This window comes from Euleptes europaea, chromosome 19, assembly GCF_029931775.1.
Source record: "Euleptes europaea isolate rEulEur1 chromosome 19, rEulEur1.hap1, whole genome shotgun sequence".
Lineage (NCBI taxonomy): Eukaryota > Metazoa > Chordata > Lepidosauria > Squamata > Sphaerodactylidae > Euleptes > Euleptes europaea.
This window is the reverse complement of record NC_079330.1, coordinates 26,132,139-26,150,723: the sequence shown is the minus strand read 5'-3', so window position 1 is coordinate 26,150,723 and position 18,585 is coordinate 26,132,139. Positions and strand designations below refer to the sequence as shown.

The 18,585-nt window shown below is 49.1% G+C and overlaps 1 protein-coding gene across 1 annotated transcript; it reads right to left on the bottom strand.

The window, feature by feature from the left end:
• Positions 1–83: 83 nt before the first annotated feature.
• Positions 84–18,582, bottom strand: TP53I13 (tumor protein p53 inducible protein 13). Its single transcript, XM_056865008.1, has 9 exons — positions 18,511–18,582; positions 12,280–12,354; positions 8,780–8,815; positions 7,368–7,423; positions 6,891–6,969; positions 5,498–5,626; positions 4,695–4,892; positions 2,472–3,057; positions 84–193 (listed from the first exon to the last, which is right to left on the bottom strand). The coding sequence occupies exons 1-9, from the start codon at positions 18,580–18,582 to the stop codon at positions 84–86; spliced, it is 1,341 nt and encodes a 446-aa protein (XP_056720986.1).
• Between the last annotated feature and the right edge of the window lie 3 nt (positions 18,583–18,585).

The window sequence follows — 18,585 nt, the reverse complement described above, 5'->3', positions numbered from 1 at the left end:
TGCCCGGGATGTGCTGACCGGCACCTCCCCCCCCCCCCATGAGACCCCCAATCCCCTCCTCTTCCTTGTGGCAAAAGCAGGTTCTACTCGGAGCTCTCGCTAGACGTCGTCTGCAGAAGAGCCCGGTGCTGCAGCTGACGGGTTCTCTTCTTGCGTCTGTTCTGGGTGGACAGGATCCGGCGTTTGATGACCACTGCAAAGAGAAGGGGGGAGGGTAATGTCACTGAACAGAAAAAGCGGGGAGGAAACCTAACCTTAAAAAACCAAAAGCTGGGTACCAGAGGTTGGGTGGAAAAGGCAAAATTACGTAATAGAAAAATATTTTTATTTTAAGGCGCTTATATCTCGGTTGCCTCAGATCTCAGAAGCTAAGCAGGGTCGGCCCTGGTTAGTATTTGGATGGGAGACCACCAAGGAATACCAGGGTTGCTGTGCAGAGGAAGGCACTGGCAAACCACCTCTGGTAGTCTCTTGCCATGAAAACCCCAAAAAGGGGTTGCCATAAGTCGGCTGCGACTTGAAGGCACTTTACACACACACACACACACACACACACACACACACACACCTCAGTTAAAAACATTAAAACTTATAAAGTGAGGCACAATGGCCACTCATAAGGTTGATAGACCTAAGCCACACAGACCATGCGCGTTTCGACCAACAGGCCTTCATCAGTGGTCAAATAAAAATTCATATAATGCACGCACAAGTAATAAACAAATGTATGACCATGTATAGATAACTTTATACCAGCCCAGGCATGTGTACAGGTTGTATAATCAATTTAAAATTAGAGATCCCTCCTCTAGAAGAAGAAGAGATGGTTTCTATATGCCAACTTTCTCCACCACTTAAGGAAGACTCAAGCTGGCTTACAATCACCTTCCTTCCCCACCCCCCACAACAGACATCCTGAGAGGTAGGTGGGGCTGAGAGAGCTGTGACTAGCCCAAGGTCCCCCAGCTGGCTTCATGTGTAGGAGTGGGGAAACAAATCCAGTTCCCCAGATTAGCGTCAGACACTCATGTGGAGGAGTGGGGAATCAAGCCCGGTTCTCCAGATCAGAGTCCACTGCTCCAAGAGACCCTTCTATCTCTCTGTGTCACCGCGTGTCTGTCCTTAGACTGATACTCTCAGGTCTAATTTCCTCCTTTTTCTCGGAAGTCACTTCTCTCTCCTTAGCTAGCGAGGTAGCTGAAGGCTATCCGTCCCTTGGCTTTATCTGAAATGTAGTTCCCTAATAAACGTTTAACTTTATCTTTAGTCTGCGAGTCTGCCGCTTCTCTGCGTAACTAGCACTCTGCCAACACCCCCTCGTCCCTCTTCTGCACCCTCCACGCTTGCCAAAAAATTCAAACTCATTGACAACAGGCACATTGAGTTTTCTATGGTCAAGCGTCTATCAGTGGCTACTAGCCATGGTGACTTAACGGAGTCTCCATGTTCAGAGGCAGTAAACCTCAGAATCCTAGTGGCAGGAGGCAACATCAGGAGAAGGCCTCTGTGCCCTGTTGTTGGCCCTCCAGAGTATCTGGTTGGTCACTGGGTAAGACAGGATGCTGGACTAGATGGGGAGGGGTTGTCTCAGTGGCAGAGCATCTGCTTGGCATGCAGAAGGTCCCAGGTTCAATCCCCGGCATCTCCAGTTAAAGGGACTAGGCAAGTAGATGATGTGAAGGACCCCTGCCTGAGACCCTGGAGAGCCGCTGCCGGTCCGAGTAGACAATACTGACTTTGATGGGCCAAGGGTCTGGTTCAGTATAAGGCAGCTTCATGTGTGTTCATGTGTGACCACTGGTCTGATCCTGCAGGGCTGCTCTTATCTTCTGGTGCACCAAGAAGACTCGCAGCCCAGGCTGCTGGCCCCCAGCCCACGTATTCCTGCTTCCAACTGTGGTCAGCCAGCTGCCGCCGAAGCCCTTGTAAAGCAGGGTGGCATCCCAGTTATCTACTCCCTGGCACACAGTATTCAGGGTCGACTGGCTTTGAATACGAAGATTTGTTTTGGCTACTGCAGCTAACTACTGTTGATTATAGAGCCCCGTGGCGCAGAGCGGTAAGCTGCAGTACTGCAGTCAAAAACTCTGCTCACGACCTGAGTTCGATCCCGACGGAAGTTGGTTCCAGGTAGCCGGCTCAAGGTTGACTCAGCCTTCCATACTTCCGAGGTCGGTCAAATGAGTACCCAGCTTGCTGGGGGTAAGGGGAAGATGACTGGAGAAGGCACTGGCAAACCACCCCGCAAACAGTCTGCCTAGTAAATGTTGGGATGTGACATCACCCCATGGGTCAGGAATGACCCGGTGCTTGCACAGGGGACTACCTTTACCTTTACTGTTGATTATACCTACATCCTCTTAATCAGTCATACTTTTTTCAGCAACATCTAGTGGCAGTGGGTTCTGCAGCTTAGTTATGCACGGGGCTTTGGGGCCGGCCAGTCGCAGGGCCCTCTCGGCTTTACTCACTGGCCACTGTGTCGCGCCCGTCTTCGCCGCTCATCGTCCAGTAGAGAGACTGGCCGCGGCGGCAGTTCCGGTGGAGCCGTGTGTACAAGATGGCCAGCGTCAGCGTGACCAGCAGGAAGGTGAGGGCGCTGGCAGCCCAGGCGGCTTCTTCGGTGCGAGGGGTGCGCAAGCGTCCCCCCGCCTCCTTCACCTTCAGCTGCTGGGCCGGGGCTCGGTGGTGGTCTCCGTCTGCGCAAGGACACTCCCGCTTCTGAGTGGCTTCCCCTGCTGTCTGGGCAGTTGTAGCTGATGGTCTGGTACCCAGCCTGGGGTGGAGCGGCTGGCCAGAGGGGAGGCCTGGCTGGGGCACAGAAGCCAGGTGGGAGCTTCCCTTGGCCTCCGCCACCTCAAGGACGCCCTTCCTCTTGGCCTGCAAGTTAGCGGAGGGCATGACCGCGGCTCCGTCTTGGCTGCGACTAGCTACTGCCGAGTCCTGGTCACTGGGCCCATGAGGACGAGGAAGCCGCTCCATGCCCTTCCTGTCTGATGCCGGCAGCTCGCGGCGTCTCCGGTTGGTATCTGTTCGGCAGAAATGTTTCTGCAAAGCCTGTGGGCGCAAAGGAGGAACCGACAGAGGATGTGAGCATGGGTGCTGTCCCTGCCCGACAAAAGGAGGACTGTTGACGGCCTCCTATTCTGAGCAAATACAAAAATTCACTGTAAGATGCAGACCCTAAATTATTTGTTCTTGTTAAAATGGAAAGATAGAAGGGTATTTTCATCGTAGGGTTCAGGAGGGTGTCAGTCAGTCAGTCATTTAATGATACGGCACATAGCCAGACATATACAAAAAATATTAAAACATTAAAGCCAGGAATTCCAAGTATAAAATACACTGGAGTCTACATAAAATCCTAAGAGGACACTACTATATACACAGATATTGATTCTGCCCCTGCAAATCAGGGGACTTAGAAACTGTTGAGCAGGCCCTCCTGAACTGCAATTTCTATACATTACCCCGTTCGAAGTTTATTGAGCCCCTCTTATCGAGATTGAGTCCTGACCGGGCAGGTGAAAGGTTTGAGATGCTCCTACAAGGGGGTAATCCTTCAACCACTCTTCAGGTTGCGAAATTTTGTTTAGCAGCAATGAAAACTCGTCGCCTTCGAAGAGCGCAATTGACAGATGTGTCCCAGCTGTAATTCTTTTTTTAAATGTTTTTAAAATGTTTTAAGACTCGGACTGTAATTCTTTGATTGTAAGAGTCTATTAGTCCATGCTTTCCGTTTTACCATGTTTTGACTGGCTAAATGCTGCAAATAAATTATCTATCTACACAGATAATAAGGCAGGTCATCTCAACAATTTGCACCTAATTTTGGACACGGTGGCACAAAGTTTTAGCAGTGTCAACAGAAACCTTTGGATTTTCATGACAGCAACTTCCTTGCCTTCTCTGACTCCGAGTTATCTGAGAGCCTGTTATTCCAAGGCAGAATAAATTTGCCAGGTTTAGGAGGGTGGTGACTAGGGTTGCCAATCTCCAGGTGGTGGGCACACACAAATTAGCAAGCTGTAAGTTAGTTAGCAAACAAAGAAACAGTTTGAAGCTGTTTCTTTGTTTGCTAACCTCCAGGTGGTGGGTGGAGATTTCCCCACTATTACAACTGATCTCCAGGCAACAAATCAGTTCCCCTGGAGAAAATGGAAGATGGACTCTATGGCATTATACCCCATTGAAGTCCCTCCCCTCCCCAAACCCCGCCCTCCCCAGGCTCTACCCCAAAATCTCCAGGTCTTTCCCAACCTAGAGCTGGCAACTTGTGGTGTCTCTGCAGTTTAGTCCTCTTGGAGAAGCTTTTTTTATTTAAAACATTTATAATCCCGCGGTCCCGCTTTAGAATCAAGGTGGCTTACAATACAAAGTTGGAAAGGGAAAGAAACCGTGACCGAGATAAAAAGTAAACCACAACCCCCTTTGCAGTGAGGTGGGGGTCTAAACTCTTGCCCTCCAAGGCTGCCAAAAGCATTTCCAAGTTGGGAGTCAAAAGCTTGCTGACTTCAAAATATGAGCGCTGAGCCCTCACAGGGGGGCAGGGAAGGGGGCTCAGCGGACAGGGCACAGCCCAGGGAAAACAACACCCACAATGTTTACCCAGGCCAGGCTGCAGCTGCTTGGCACACAAGTCTGTGTCCCCGTGTTACAAAGCTGGGTAGCTGATCCCCCCTGAACCGCCTCACCTTTATCCGGTGTGCTGGGCATACCTCTTTGCCCATGGCATGTACCGTCGGGCGTTTCATCAGATGGCGATACCTCCTGCCTGCCCAGGGTTGGCTTCTGCTCTCTCGGGCGGCGTGCCTCTTCAGCCAAGCCACAGCCTGGGCCAGCTCCACCTTTGCCATCTGCAGGCTGGCGCCCCATGCCACCAGTGCCAGGGGCTAGGAAGAAGAAGAAGAGTTGGTTTTTATGTGCCGACTTTCTCTACCACTTAAGGAAGACTCAAACCGGCTTACAATCACCTTCCCTCCCCCTCCCCACAACAAACACCCTGTGAGGTAGGTGGGGCTGAGAGAGTGGTGACTAGCCCAAGGTTACCCAGCTGGCTTTGTGTGGAGGAGTGGGGAAACAAATCCGGTTCACCAGATTAGCATCCACTGCTCATGTGTGTAAGAGAGAGATTTATTATTACGGCATTAGCCAGAAAAGATACAAACCTTGACAATAAGACCCATTACATGATAAAATAATCTGTTTGCAAAAAATACAGATAAAATCATATCAATTAAAATTAACCTTATTAGCACTAATAACCTTTTCTGAGCGGATTTTAATCGCTGAACTGCTCATGTGGAGGAGTGAGGAATCAAACCTGGTTCTCTAGATCAGAGCCCACAGTTCTTAACCGCTACACCATGCTGGCTCCCCACGAGAGGTGTTCAAGAGAACGGGCACTGCCGCCTCCTCTCCCCACCCCTGCCAGGTGTGAGAATGCCACTCATGCCGGGGTGAAAGTGAGCTGGTTGCCCTGGCTCTTGGCACTCACCCATTCCTGCGTCAGGCCCCCGTGTGGGGTTAGGATGTGATGAGGCAGGCAGGCTCGGGCAAGCAGGGTCAGCTGGCTGCGGAGGGTGGGGTGGGCACAGGGGTGGTAGAGAAAGGCCACCCCGCCCTGCTGCAGAGAGAGAACCAGAATCTCGTTTTTATGTTGTGCTTTCTCTGCAAAAAAAAAAGTGTAGACGACTGGGGAAGGCCATGGCAAACCACCCCGTAAACATAGTCTGCCTAGTAAACGTCACATGAACACATGAAGCTGCCTTACACTGAATCAGACCCCCTTGGTCCATCAAAGTCAGAATTGTCTGCTCAGACTGGCAGCGGCTCTCCAGGGTCTCAGGCTGAGGTCTTTCACATCACCGACTTGCCTTGTCCCTTTAACTGGAGATGCTGGGGATTGAACCTGGGACCTTCTGCATGCCAAGCAGAGGCTCTCCCACTGAGCCACTGCCCCTCCCGGATGTCAGGATGTGACGTCACCCCATGGGTCAGTAATGACCCGGAGCTTGCCCAGGGGACTACCTTTTTCCCCCTCTGCAAATCAACACCTTTTGGGGTGGGGGAGTTGGAGACCCTTGTGCCTGTGGTTTTGGAAGCGAGTGCTTGCAAAGCGGGTGGGGACGGCCTCTTGGCTGGGCGCTCCATTCAGCATCGGAATCCTGCCTTCAGCAGCCGGGCAAGGCAAGCTTGGGGCCACCCAAAAACGCCCTTAGGGAGAGCAGAGGCATTTCTCCGTTTGCTGAGTCAAGGACATACCCCCCCCCAACATAATTTTTTAAAGCATCTATCCTGATGACAAGTTCTGGGCAGCTTTTGAAACTCCTGACACGCTTGGCTGGAACGGGGGCGGGGGGGGGCTTCTAAGCTCCTGCTGCCTGAACTGCCTCGTAAGAACATAAGAAAGGCCATGCCGGATCAGACCAAGATCCATCAAGTCCAGCAGTCTGTTCATACAGGGGCCCAAACAGGTGCCTCTAGGAAGCCCACAAGCAAGACGACTGCAGCAGCATTGTCCTGCCTGTGTTCCACAGCACCTCTTATAATAGGCATGCTCCTCTGATAATGTACAGAATAGGTATGCATCATGACTAGTACCCATTTTTACTAGTAGCCATGGATAGCCCTCTCCTCCATGAACACGGCCACTCCCCTCTTAAAGCCTTCCAAGTTGGCAGCCATCACCACATCCTGGGGCAGGGAGTTCCCCCATTTAGCTCTGCGTTGTGTGAAGAAATACTTCTTTTTATCTGTTTTGAATCTCTCACCCTCCAGCTTCAGCAGATGACCCCACGTTCTAGTTTTATGAGAGAGGGAGAAGCGTTCTAGAGTATTAGGAGAGGGGGAGCATTCTGGTATGAGAGAGGGATTGTCTTCTTTCTTACCTTCAGGTTGTGCAGCCAGCGTTGAGGGGGGCAATAAAGGTACTCTCCTGCCACTGCCCCAAATGGCCTGTGCGGCCCGCTGTGGGAAAGCAAGACAGCTCAGTAGGGTTCTATAGCAGGGGGGACATACCTCTCCCTCTGCCCCCCAAAAGGTGTTGCTTCCAGGAAGGGCTTCCAGGAAGCGCTCTGTGCGAGCAAGCTCTTTGGCTCCTCTGGCCCAGCAAGTGGCTCATGGAGCTGCAGAATAAACTTCTCAGCTGGTGACGGCATCTTAGAATCATAGAGTCGGAAGGGACCACCAGGGTCATCTAGTCCAACCCCCTGCACAATGGAGGAAATTCACAACTACCTCCCCCCTACTCCATGCCCAGAAGATGGCCAAGATGCCCTCCATCTCATCATCTGCTTAAGGTCACAGAATCAGCATTGCTGATTTTTTGGGCCCCTGCTGCGTAAGGGACTCTACCCCACACGTACCTGTGAGGAATGCTCTGATTATAGACTATTTTGGCATCTGCCACAATCTTGCTCTCCTGCCAGGGCAAGAGAAGAAAGTGGTTAGCAAGGCTTTCCCTGGTTTGACTCAACCCTTCTCTATCACAACGCCCCTTCCCCACTTTGTGCGGCTGTTCAGGCCAGCGCCGCCCTCCCAAGACAGTCCCATGAACTCATGAAGCTGCCTTACACTGAATCAGACCCTTGGTCTATCAAAGTCAGTTTTGTCTACTCAGACCAGCAGCAGCTCTCCAGGGTCTCAGGCAGAGGTCTTTCACATCACCTACATGCCTCATCCCTTTAATTGGAGATGCCGGGGATTGAATCTGGGACCTCTGCATGCCAAGCAGAGGCTCTACCACTGAGCTACGGCCTTTCAAAATGTCCCATTGAATACATGAACACATGAAGCTGCCTTACAATGAATCAGACCCTCGGTCCATCAAAGTCAGTATTGTCTACTCAGATGGGCAGCGGCTCTCCAGGGTCTCCCACATCACCTGCTTGCCTAGTCCTTTTAACTGGAGATGCTGGGTATTGAACCTGGAACCTTCTGCATGCCAAGCAGATGCTCTACCGCTGAGCCACAGCCCCTCCCCTAAAGTCCAGGTGCCTCCCCTGATTGTTCAACTTGTAGTCAGCATAATATGTATTTTTAGATTTTACCAGAGTTTTAGTAGAATCACTATGCATTATTATTATGACGCTATTGTTTTAAGAAAAAGAATTGGTTTTTATATGCAAACTTTCTCTACCACTTAAGGAAGAATCAAACTGACTTACAATCTCCTTACCTTCCCATCCCCACAATAGACACCCTGTGAGGCAGGTGGGGCTGAGAGAGTGTGACCAGCCCAAGGTCGCCCAGCTGCCCTCATGTGGAGGAGTGGGGAAACAAACCCAGTTCACCAGATTAGCCTCCCCCGCTCACGTGGAGGAGAGGGGAATCAAACCTAGTTCTCCAGATCAGACTCCATCGCTCCAAACCACTGCTCTTAACCCCTGTACCACGCTCGCTCCCATGGATTGTATATGGTCTATTACTGTTGCTGTCTATATTGAGGTGCCCTGAGCCCAACCTTGGCTGGGGAGGGGCGAGATACAAATTAAACAAATAAATTTTACAAACTTTCTAAAAGTGAACCTCCAACCCAATGCAGTCTCAGGTGGTGTTCTCCCCATTGCTACCACCTGGAAGAAGGGTCAAACCACTGGAATGATAGATGTGTCCTTTACCCTTGCTCCATTAAAGTAATTTACAAAACCTATTTAGATGATTGCTAGTTTGCATTGACTCTTAATTGCCCTCGTAACCCTCACTGCCCACTGGCTGACTAGGGAAGGGGCTCCATCCTCCCAAGGGGGGTAGCCACCTTCCCTTTCCTACCTCTCACCTCTGCTTGGTAGGTCTTGGACAGCGTCCGGCACCCCTGCAGAGAATCCAGGAGAAAGCTGTGTTAGGATCCATTGTTCCCAGTCCACCAACAATAATTAGAAAAACAAAAACCACCACTTCCTTAGTAGTGAGTATATTTAAATATATTGCAAATTAGCTTAACCTTAGTGTAGAATTCTTCCTGAGCCACCGAGCGTAATAAAACTTTAGATTGTTATTGCAAGAAGAAGAAGAAGAAGAGTTGGTTTTTATATGCCGACTTTCTCTACCACTGATGCGGCCTTTGCAGCCCTGCTATTCATCACGGACTCCCAGCTGTTCCAACACTGACATTTTTATGGCAAACATGTCATCAGCATGTGCAAGCCAAGCATTGCGTAAACACATTTTCACCAAGAGTGTCCTCTGGAGCTTCACCTGCCTTTTGTGTATGTATACAGAGGACTGCACCCACCCAGGGGGTCTCGGGCGTTAAGTAGTTCTCGAAAAGAGGAAGGGCTGTAAGTCTTGCAGGCGAGCTTGATCCTGCCAGGAGGCGTTTCTGCTGCTAGGCAGACCAACCATGAAGATCGTTTCAGAGGGTAGCCGCGTTGGTCTGTAGTAGAACAGTTAAGATTTGAGTTCAGTAACACCTTAAGAGACCATGTAGTAGCAGTAGTAGCAGCAGAAGAAGAAGCAGACCGGCTTACAATCACCTTCCCTTCCCCTCCCCACAACAGACACACTGTGAGGTAAGTGGGGCTGGGAGAGCTCTAACAGAGCTGTGACTTGCCCAAGGTCACCCAGCTGGCTTCGCACGGAGGAGTGGGGAAACGAACCCAGTTCACCAGATTAGCCTCCGCCGCTCATGTAGAGGCGTGGGGAATCGAACCCGGTTCTCCAGATCAGAGTCCACCGCCCCAAACCACCGCTCTTAACCACTACACCACGCTGGCTCTCCAGTAGGGAGCTTTGACTCTCAAAAGCTAGGATCTTGAAAATCTTGTTGGTCCATAAGATGCTACTGGACTCAAATCTAACTAGGCAGGCCAGGAAGCTGAACGGTGCAAGCGGCCAAAGCACATAGGGGCATCTGTGTGTTGGCACCCAGGGCAAGCTCTGAGCTGGCAAAGCCCTGCCCCAGTGCTGTTTTGGGAAAGTCTGAGGATCATCCGGAACTGCCACCTGGGCAGTTTCTGACTGGCTCAGAGCAAGGAGGGAGGAGCCTGTGGCCTTCAGGGGAACCAATGGAGAGATGCCTGTGCCTGATCTAGAGTCTTAAAGGAGAAGGAGCCACAAATGCAAAGTGGAATCTTCAGCACGGATCTCAGTAAAGGGGTGGGAAGGGGGGAGAGGGCTTGGGTGTGTGTGTAAATTGATGTCGACTCAATGGGGACCCCAACAGGGGACTTTCAAAGCAAGTGATTAAGCAGAGGTGGTTTGCCCGTTGCCTTCCTCTGCAGAGTCGTCCTTGGAGATCTCCCTCCCAAGTACTGGCCCTGTGTAGCTTCCGAGATGTGTTGGGACTGGGCTATACCATGCCGCCTTCCTTCCCTGGAGAGGGCTTAAGTACTAAAAAATAAATAAATAATAATAAAAAAATTTTTAAAGGCCCTCATGCCAGCTGGGGAAGAAACCCCACTGACCCAGAAGGGGCCACCCCCCAGCATAGCCGAGTTGCTAAAGCGTGTTGGTTCTGGTTGAAAGGAGAGAGGAATGCTAATCGGAATTCACAAAAACTCTCCAAACTTGCATGGGGGTGGCCTATTCAGAGCACAGGTGCTTTTACGACATAAGGACATAAGAAAAAACATGCTGGATCAGACCAAGGTCAATCGAGACCAGCAGTCTGTTCACACAGTGGCCAACCAGGGGCCTCTAGGAAACCCACAACCAAGGTGACTGCAGCAGCAACCTGCCTGAGTTCCAAAACACCTCATATAATAGGCATGCTCCTCTGATACTGCAGAAAATAGGTACGCATCATGACTAGTATCCATTTTGACTAGTAGCCAAGGATACCCCTCTCCTCCATGAACATGTCCATTCCCCTCTTAAAGCCTTCCAAGTTGGTAGCCATCACCACATCCTGGGGCAGGGAGTTCCACAATTTAACGATTCTGGGCTCTAGTGCCCAAGCAGTCATACGCCAAAGGAAAACTACTGGGAGGAGGCAGGCAGGCAGAGTAGAGGGACTGCAAAATTGCGCACGTCCGTTGGAGCAAAATAAAACCAACGTCCAATGGCAACATAAAGACCGACAAGATTTATTTCCGTAGGAGTGCTCCTGAGTCAGGCAATCTCACTTGCTCAGCCTAGAGTCTCCTGACCAGCTAGGGGGTCATTTGCGCTTTAAAAGTACGGAGTGAGGGCAGGATCTGGCCTCCCTCGGGAACCCTGGCTCTCCCTTGTGTGTGTGTTAAGTTCCGTCAAGTCACTTCCGACTCATGGCGACCCTATGAATCAATGTCCACCAAAATGTCCTGTCTTTGACATCCTTGAGGGCTGTGGCTTCCTTTATTAGAGAGTCCATCCATCTCTTGTTGGGTCTTCCTCTTTTCCTGCTGCCCTCAACTTTTCCTAGCACAACTGTCTTTTCCAGTGACTCTTGCCTTCTCATAATGTGACCAAAATACGACAGCCTCAGTTTAGTCATTTTAGCTTCTAGGGTCATTTCAGGCTTTCCCTTAAGCCTATATAAACTGTCTGGCAGGCTGCCCAAAAAAGTCAGTGCTGATGCCACTACAAGAGTATTCAACTCATCAGGGCCCAGCAAAACAGAATTATTCTACCAGGCCTACAACTGAGGGCAGCCGTAGGTTGTACATCGCTGTTGCCTCCCCATCCCTCCCGCATCTTCTCTTTATTTATGGGTTTCAACTGCTTGACTGAGTTTACAGCGGCTATTACCATCACTACTATCTGAATGAGTGCCATCTTGGTATGTGTATAGTTATTTTATGATTACTGCTGTTTCAAATTGGAAGTTTTACGGTTTCGTAGTGTTTTAAAGTGTTGTTACCTGCTCTGAGCCCAGCCTGGCCGGGAATGAGGACGGGCTGTACATGTGAATCCATCAATTAAATAAATAAACAAACCTGTGTGCCGGGGCAAGAATTCAGTGTATTGGCATGCAGAATCGAAACAGACTTGGACGGACTTTTTTTAAAAAGCAGAAGAAGAGGAGGAAGAAGAAGAGTTGGTTTTTATATGCTGGCTTTCTCTACCACTTAAGGAAGATTCGAACCGGCTGACAATCCCCTTCCCCTCCCCACAACAAACACCCTGTGCGGTAGGGGCTGAGAGAGCTCTAAGAGAATTGTGACTAGCCCAAGGTCACCCAACTGGATTCATGTGTAGGAGAGGGGAAACTAACCCAGTTCACCAGATTAGCCTCCGCCGCTCATGTGGAGGAGTGGGGAATCAAACCCGTCTCTCCAGAGTCCACCGCTCCAAACCACCTCTCTTAACCACCATGCTGGGAAACATAGCTCTGGATAAATCCCCTATGAGCTCTACCTGCTGAGGGATGGGCCAGGTACTGCTAAGGCAGCGGTAATGCTCTTCTGGGGGCAGATCTTGCTGGAAGCTGGACTGTAGGGAAGAAAACAGAAGGTAAATGGGGCATCCCCTCCCCACCTTCTCCAAAGGGTCACCCAAGGCTCTGGTAGGCCCTGGCTGTGGCAATCTTCCTGCTCCAAGTCTCTGTAATAGGGTTGCCAGCTCTGGATAGGGAAATACCTGGAGATTTCTTTTTGGGGGGGGGATGAGGGGGGCGGGGTTTGGGAAGGGGAGGGACATCAGTGGGGTATAGTGCCATAGAGTCCACCTTCCAAAGCAGCCATTTTCTCCAGAGGAATCAATCTCTGTAGTCTGGAGATCAACTGTAATCCCAGGGGATCTCCTGCCACCACCTGGAGGTTGGCAACCCTACTCGGCAGCTATTTTGTCATTTTAAAAAATGTTTACCGAATTTATATGTGCTTTTCTGCCTTCACAAGGGCTACCAAGTCAGCTAACAAATTAAAAAATGCATCGTAAAATCACAGTTGTTGCTTTCATTATTATTGTAAGGGCAAACTTCAGCCCCACTGACTCGCTGGCGGGTTCAGCCTGAGAGATCAACAGGCCTGATGAATTCGTAAGAGACAACGAACTCTGCCCAGGTCGTACCCCCCTTGCTGGTCGTAGTTTTTCATCGGGCAACTGCAGTCTCCGCCTACAGAAAGTAGGGTTGCTAGGTCCCTCTTTGCTACAGGCGGGAGGCTTTTGGGGTGGAGCCTGAGGAGGGCGGGGTTTGGAGAGGGGAGGGACTTCAATGCCGTAGAGTCCAATGGCCAAAGCGGCCGTTTCCTCCAGGTGAACTGATCTCTATCGGCGGGAGATCAGTTGTAATGGCAGGAGATCTCCAGCTAGTACCTGGAGGTTGTAACTGTAGGAGAAGGCAGCACGTGGCTCAATATTATAAAAAAACTAAAGTAAGCCCAAATGGGGTAATATATGAAAACTTCAAAATAAGTAATTATAAACCTAAGCAATGTTAATATTACACCAACAGGAAATGAATCAAACAATGCGCAGGAGCTTGAATGAAAGGTACTGTTAAATCATATAAGCTGTGTTAAGGCACACAGAAACTACAAGCTACAACAGGCAAACAAGGATACTAAGATACAAGGTTAACTGTGTTGAAATGCACAAGATAAACAATGAAAACAAGGTTACAAAGTATAAGCCTCAAATGATAATGAGAAATGAATACAGTAATAAAAACTTAGAACCAAGCCTCACTGGGCTGTTAAAGGTGTACAAGGCCTCACAGGGCTGTTCTTGCAAATAAATAGATGCGATAGTTCAAAAATATGTATAGTCCATAAAACTAAATGACCTAAGCCGGTGGGTGATAAGGTGGGTGCAAGGCAAGGACGCGTTTCGAAAATCTTCTTCAGCTTGCCGACCACGTAATGAATTAGAGGAACCACCATTCATTCATTGAAGTTGCAATTATTATCTAAATATAAAAAACAGAGGCTTGTAGTATAAAGTATACTAAGTTGACTTAAGAACAAAATGGTAGCCGGTTCAAGGCTGACTCAGCCTTCAATCCTTGCGAGGTCGGTCAAATGAGGACCCAGCTTGCTGGGGGTAAAGTGTAGATGACTGGGGAAGGCAATGGCCAACCACCCCGTAAACATAGGACATTTATGCATGGGAGGCTTTGCCGCTCTCTAGATGCACATTTTCCCCATCCAAATTTTCAAAACACTGGGCTAAAATGACCCACACGATTAATACAACTGATGAGGAGATCCTCGATCGGTTTAATGAAAAATGGAAACTGTTTTATAGATATATAGAAATTGGCGGCTGAAACTTTATAATTATTGTAGTAGATTAAATGTTATAAACATAGGTTAATTTATGGTGAAGTTAACTCCTAGTAGAAAAGTAAAAAAGAAAATATCAAGAGACAGTCTGCTTGATTAATTGGAAAATTAGATGCTGTAACCATGTTGTAACTTCTCTCTTTTTATATACTCTGTCCACAGACGGATCCCTTGTCCCCTTTTTTCCTTCTGTACCCCCTATTCTAAATAATTTTTTTTTTTTTTGCCTGTTAAGAAAACAACAATAAATGCTCAAAACTCTGCATGGGGGCTTATTGTTGAGTTCTGAGAATTTAAATGGGGAAAATGTGCATCTAGAGAGAGTCAGATCCAAGGCAAAGCCTCCCATGCATAATTGGCCATAGTCTGCCTAGTAAACGTCAGGATGTGATGTCACCCCATGGGTCAGGAATGACCCGGGGCCTTCACAGGGGACTCCCTTTGCCTTTTAAAAAAAAATGCAATACGCCTTCCAAAGCAGCCATTTACTCCCAGGGAGCTGATTGTCACCTGGAGATCAGTTGTGATCCCAGGAGATCTCCAGCCACCACTTGGAGGTTGAATTAAAAAAAACACTACTAAGGGCTAACCAAATGACCTGCTTATTAAGTCAGTTTGTTAACTGGTTATTTCAAACTTATACTTTCTATTAAAAAAGATAGATACAACATATAATGACATGTACTCTCTCTATTGTTAATCTTATAAGCATAATCAAATAAACATAACATTGTAACTAGCGAGATACCTCGAACATACAAGTCATGTAATCTATAACAACATACAAATACAAGATTCAAACACAAGGGTTATACCACAAGATGCCACATATAATCCTGACCATATGAGTCCAAGCGTCAAAACTATCCCACCTTCCAAAGCAGCCATTTACTCCCAGGGAACGGACTGTCACCTGGAGATCAGTTGTGCTCCCAGGAGATCTCCAGCCACCGCCTGGAGGTTGGCAACCCCTGCAGAAAGGCACAAGCGTACTGCCCCGTGCTCTGGTTCCTCCCCCCCTCTTTCCACGGGGTTGGGCCGCCTCGGGGCCGCAGTGGCACCGCAGGACATCTTAGGTTGCCAACCTCCAGGTGGCGGCTGGAGATCCCCTGCTATTACAACTGACCTCCTGCCGATTAGGGTCGCCAACCTCCAGGTAGTAGCTGGAGATCTCCTGCTATTCCAACCGATCTCCAGCCGATAGAGATCAGCTCACCTGGAGAAAATGGCCGCTTTGGCCATTGGACTCTGCGGCACTGAAGTCCCTCCCCTCCCCAAGAACCGCCCTCCCCAGGCTCCGCCCCAAAAACCTCCCGCTGGTGGGGAGGAGGGACCTGGCAAACCCCCAGCCGATGGAGATCAGTTCCCCTGGAGAAAATAATTCACAGTGGGCAGCCGTGTTAGTCTGTCTGAAGTAGTAGAAAAGAGCAAGAGTCCAGTAGCACCTTCAAGACTAACACAAATATTTTCTGGCAGGGTAGGAGCTTTTGTGAGCCACAGCTCACTTCTTCAGATACAGCTAGACTGTGAATCTATCATTTCAGCCTTCCAGGACATTCTGTTGCAGATTTAAGAGTAGCAGTTCTCTTACAAAGGAATTTCAAAGGGAGATTGGAAAGAGAAACTGCTGAATTACGGTTGAAATTCAAACTAAAGTCAATGCATTTTACCTGGGCTGAATCAAGACCTTGCATTCATGGCTCATGACCAATGCTGATTTCTCCACCCCCATCTCTCCCCTGGACATCACAGACTCTTCTGCATACCAGACCGAATCCCATCACGCCTGCTATTCACATTGACATACTGTGAACATTTACATACGAATGCTTGTCTGAATTCACTCTCCTCTGCTTAAAGACAGATGGATTCACAGTCTAGCTGTATCTGAAGGAGTGAGCTGTGGCTCACGAAAGCTCCTCCCCTGCCAGAAAATATTTGTGTTAGTCTTTAAGGTGCTCCTGGACTTTTGATAAAATACTTATTTGTTATGCGCAAATGGCTGTAGCCTCTTAAAGACGAACAAAAATATTTGTGTTCGTCTTTAAGGGGCTACGGGACTTTTGATGAAATACATATTTGTTATGCGCAAATGGCTGTAGCCCCTTAAAGACGAACACAAATATTTGTGTTAGTCTTTAAAGGGCTACTGGACTTTTGATAAAATACATATTTGTTATGTGCAAATGGCTGTAGCCCCTTAAAGACGAACACAAATATTTTTCTGGCACGGGAGTAGCTTTCGGGAGCCACAGCTCACTTCTTCAGAGCAGTGAGCAGAGCAGCAGGTATTGGAAGAAGCGAGCTGTGGCTCCCGAAACCTCCTCCCCTGCCAGAAAATATTCTTGTTAGTCTTGAAGGTGCTACTGGACTCTTGCCCTTTTCTACTATCTGAAGAAGTGAGCTGTGGCTCCCGAAAGCTCCTCCCCTGCCAGAAAAATATTTGTGTTAATCTTTAAGGTGCTCCTGGACTTTTGATAAAATACTTATCTGTTATGCGCAAATGGCTTTCGCACCTTAAAGATGAACAAAAATATTTGTGTTAATATTTGTGCCTGCCCAGCTGCTGGCGAAACGTCAGGAAAGAAAATTCCAAGACCACGGTTACACAGCCCGGATAACCTACAAGAACCAATTTGTGTTAGTCTTTAAGGTGCTCCTGGACTTTTGATAAAATGCTTATTTGTTATGCGCAAAAGGCTGTAGCCCCTTAAAGATGAACACAAATATTTTTCTGGCAGGAGAGGAGCTTTCGGGAGCCACAGCTCACTTCTTCAGAGCAGTGAGCAGAGCAGCAGGTATCTGAAGAAGTGAGCTGTGGCTCACAAAAGCTCATACCCTGCCAGAAAATATTGTTGTTAGTCTTTAAGGTGCTGCTGGACTCTTGCTCTTTTCTACTATCTGAAGAAGTGAGCTGTGGCTGCCGAAAGCTCCTCCCCTGCCAGAAAATATTTGTGTTCATCTTTAAGGTGCTCCTGGACTTTTGATAAAATACTTATCTGTTATGTGCAAATGGTTTTAGCACCTTAAAGACGAACAAAAATATTTGTGTTCGTCTTTAAGGGGCTACGGGACTTTTGATAAAATACTTATTTGTTATGCTCAAATGGCTGTAGCCCCTTAAAGACGAACACAAATATTTTTCTGGCAGGGTGTGAGCTTTCGGGAGCCACAGCTCACTTCTTCAGAGCAGTGAGCAGAGCAGCAGGTATCTGAAGAAGTGAGCTGTGGCTCACAAAAGCTCATACCCTGCCAGAAAATATTGTTGTTAGTCTTTAAGGTGCTGCTGGACTCTTGCTCTTTTCTACTATCTGAAGAAGTGAGATGTGGCTGCCGAAAGCTCCTCCCCTGCCAGAAAATATTTGTGTTCATCTTTAAGGTGCTCCTGGACTTTTAATAAAATACTTATCTGTTATGCGCAAATGGCTTTAGCACCTTAAAGATGAACAAAAATATTTGTGTTCGTCTTTAAGGGGCTCCTGGACTTTTGATAAAATACTTATTTGTTATGCGCAAATGGCTGTAGCCCCTTAAAGACGAACACAAATATTTTTTCTGGCAGGGTGTGAGCTTTCGGGAGCCACAGCTCACTTCTTCAGAGCAGTGAGCAGAGCAGCAGGTATCGGAAGAAGCGAGCTGTGGCTCACAAAAGCTCCTACCCTACCAGAAAATATTGTTGTTAGTCGTTAAGGGGCTACTGGACTCTTGCTCTTTTCTACTATCTGAAGAAGTGAGCTGTGGCTCCCGAAAGCTCCTCCCCTGCCAGAAAATATTCTTGTTTAGTCTTGAAGGTGCTCCTGGACTCTTGCCCTTTTCTACTACGGGCATCTGAAGAAGCGAGCTGTGGCTCCCGAAAGCTCCCACCCTGCCAGAAAATATTTGTGTTAGTCTTGAAGGTGCTACTGGACTCTTGCTCTTTTCTACTACTGCAGACAGACTAACCCGGCGACCCACTGTGAATTAAAGACAGATGGATTCACAGTCTAGCTGTATCTGAAGAAGCGAGCTGTGGCTCCCGAAAGCTCCCACCCTGCCAGAAAACATTTGTGTTCGTCTTTAAAGGGCTCCTGGACTCTTGCCCTTTTCTACTCCTGCAGAAAATGGCCGCTTGGGCAATGGGAAGCCTCTCCAAACCCCGCCCTCCTCAGGCGCCCCCCCTCCCCCCAATCTCCCGGTTTCCCCCAACCGGGAGCTGGCAACCGGAGCTACCGCCGGGCTGCCGTCTCCTGCCCGGGGCCGCCCCTTGCCCGGCCGGCCTCGCCCTGCCTGGCGCCGGGGAGCGCGTCGGAGCGCGCAGAGCGCAGCGGCGCCTCGGGGCCGGCCGGCTGGTGGTCCGGCTGTCCGGCTGTCCGGCCGCTCTCACCTCCGCGGCCGCTCGGCGCCCGGCCAGGCTGAGCAGCAGGAGCAGGAGCGGCGGCGGCGGCTCCCCCCCCATGCC

What these genes read in the sequence shown, in the direction of transcription:
- TP53I13 (XM_056865008.1), bottom strand. Translation starts at nt 18,582, where the DNA reads ATGGGGGGGGAGCCGCCGCCGCCGCTCCTGCTCCTGCTGCTCAGCCTG. An exon ending in CCAAGACCTACCAAGCAGAG is followed by an intron (nt 7,424 to 8,779) that starts GTGAGAGGTAGG and finishes TTGCCCTGGCAG; the next exon opens with GAGAGCAAGATTGTGGCAGA. An exon ending in AATCAGAGCATTCCTCACAG is followed by an intron (nt 6,970 to 7,367) that starts GTACGTGTGGGG and finishes GCTTTCCCACAG; the next exon opens with CGGGCCGCACAGGCCATTTG.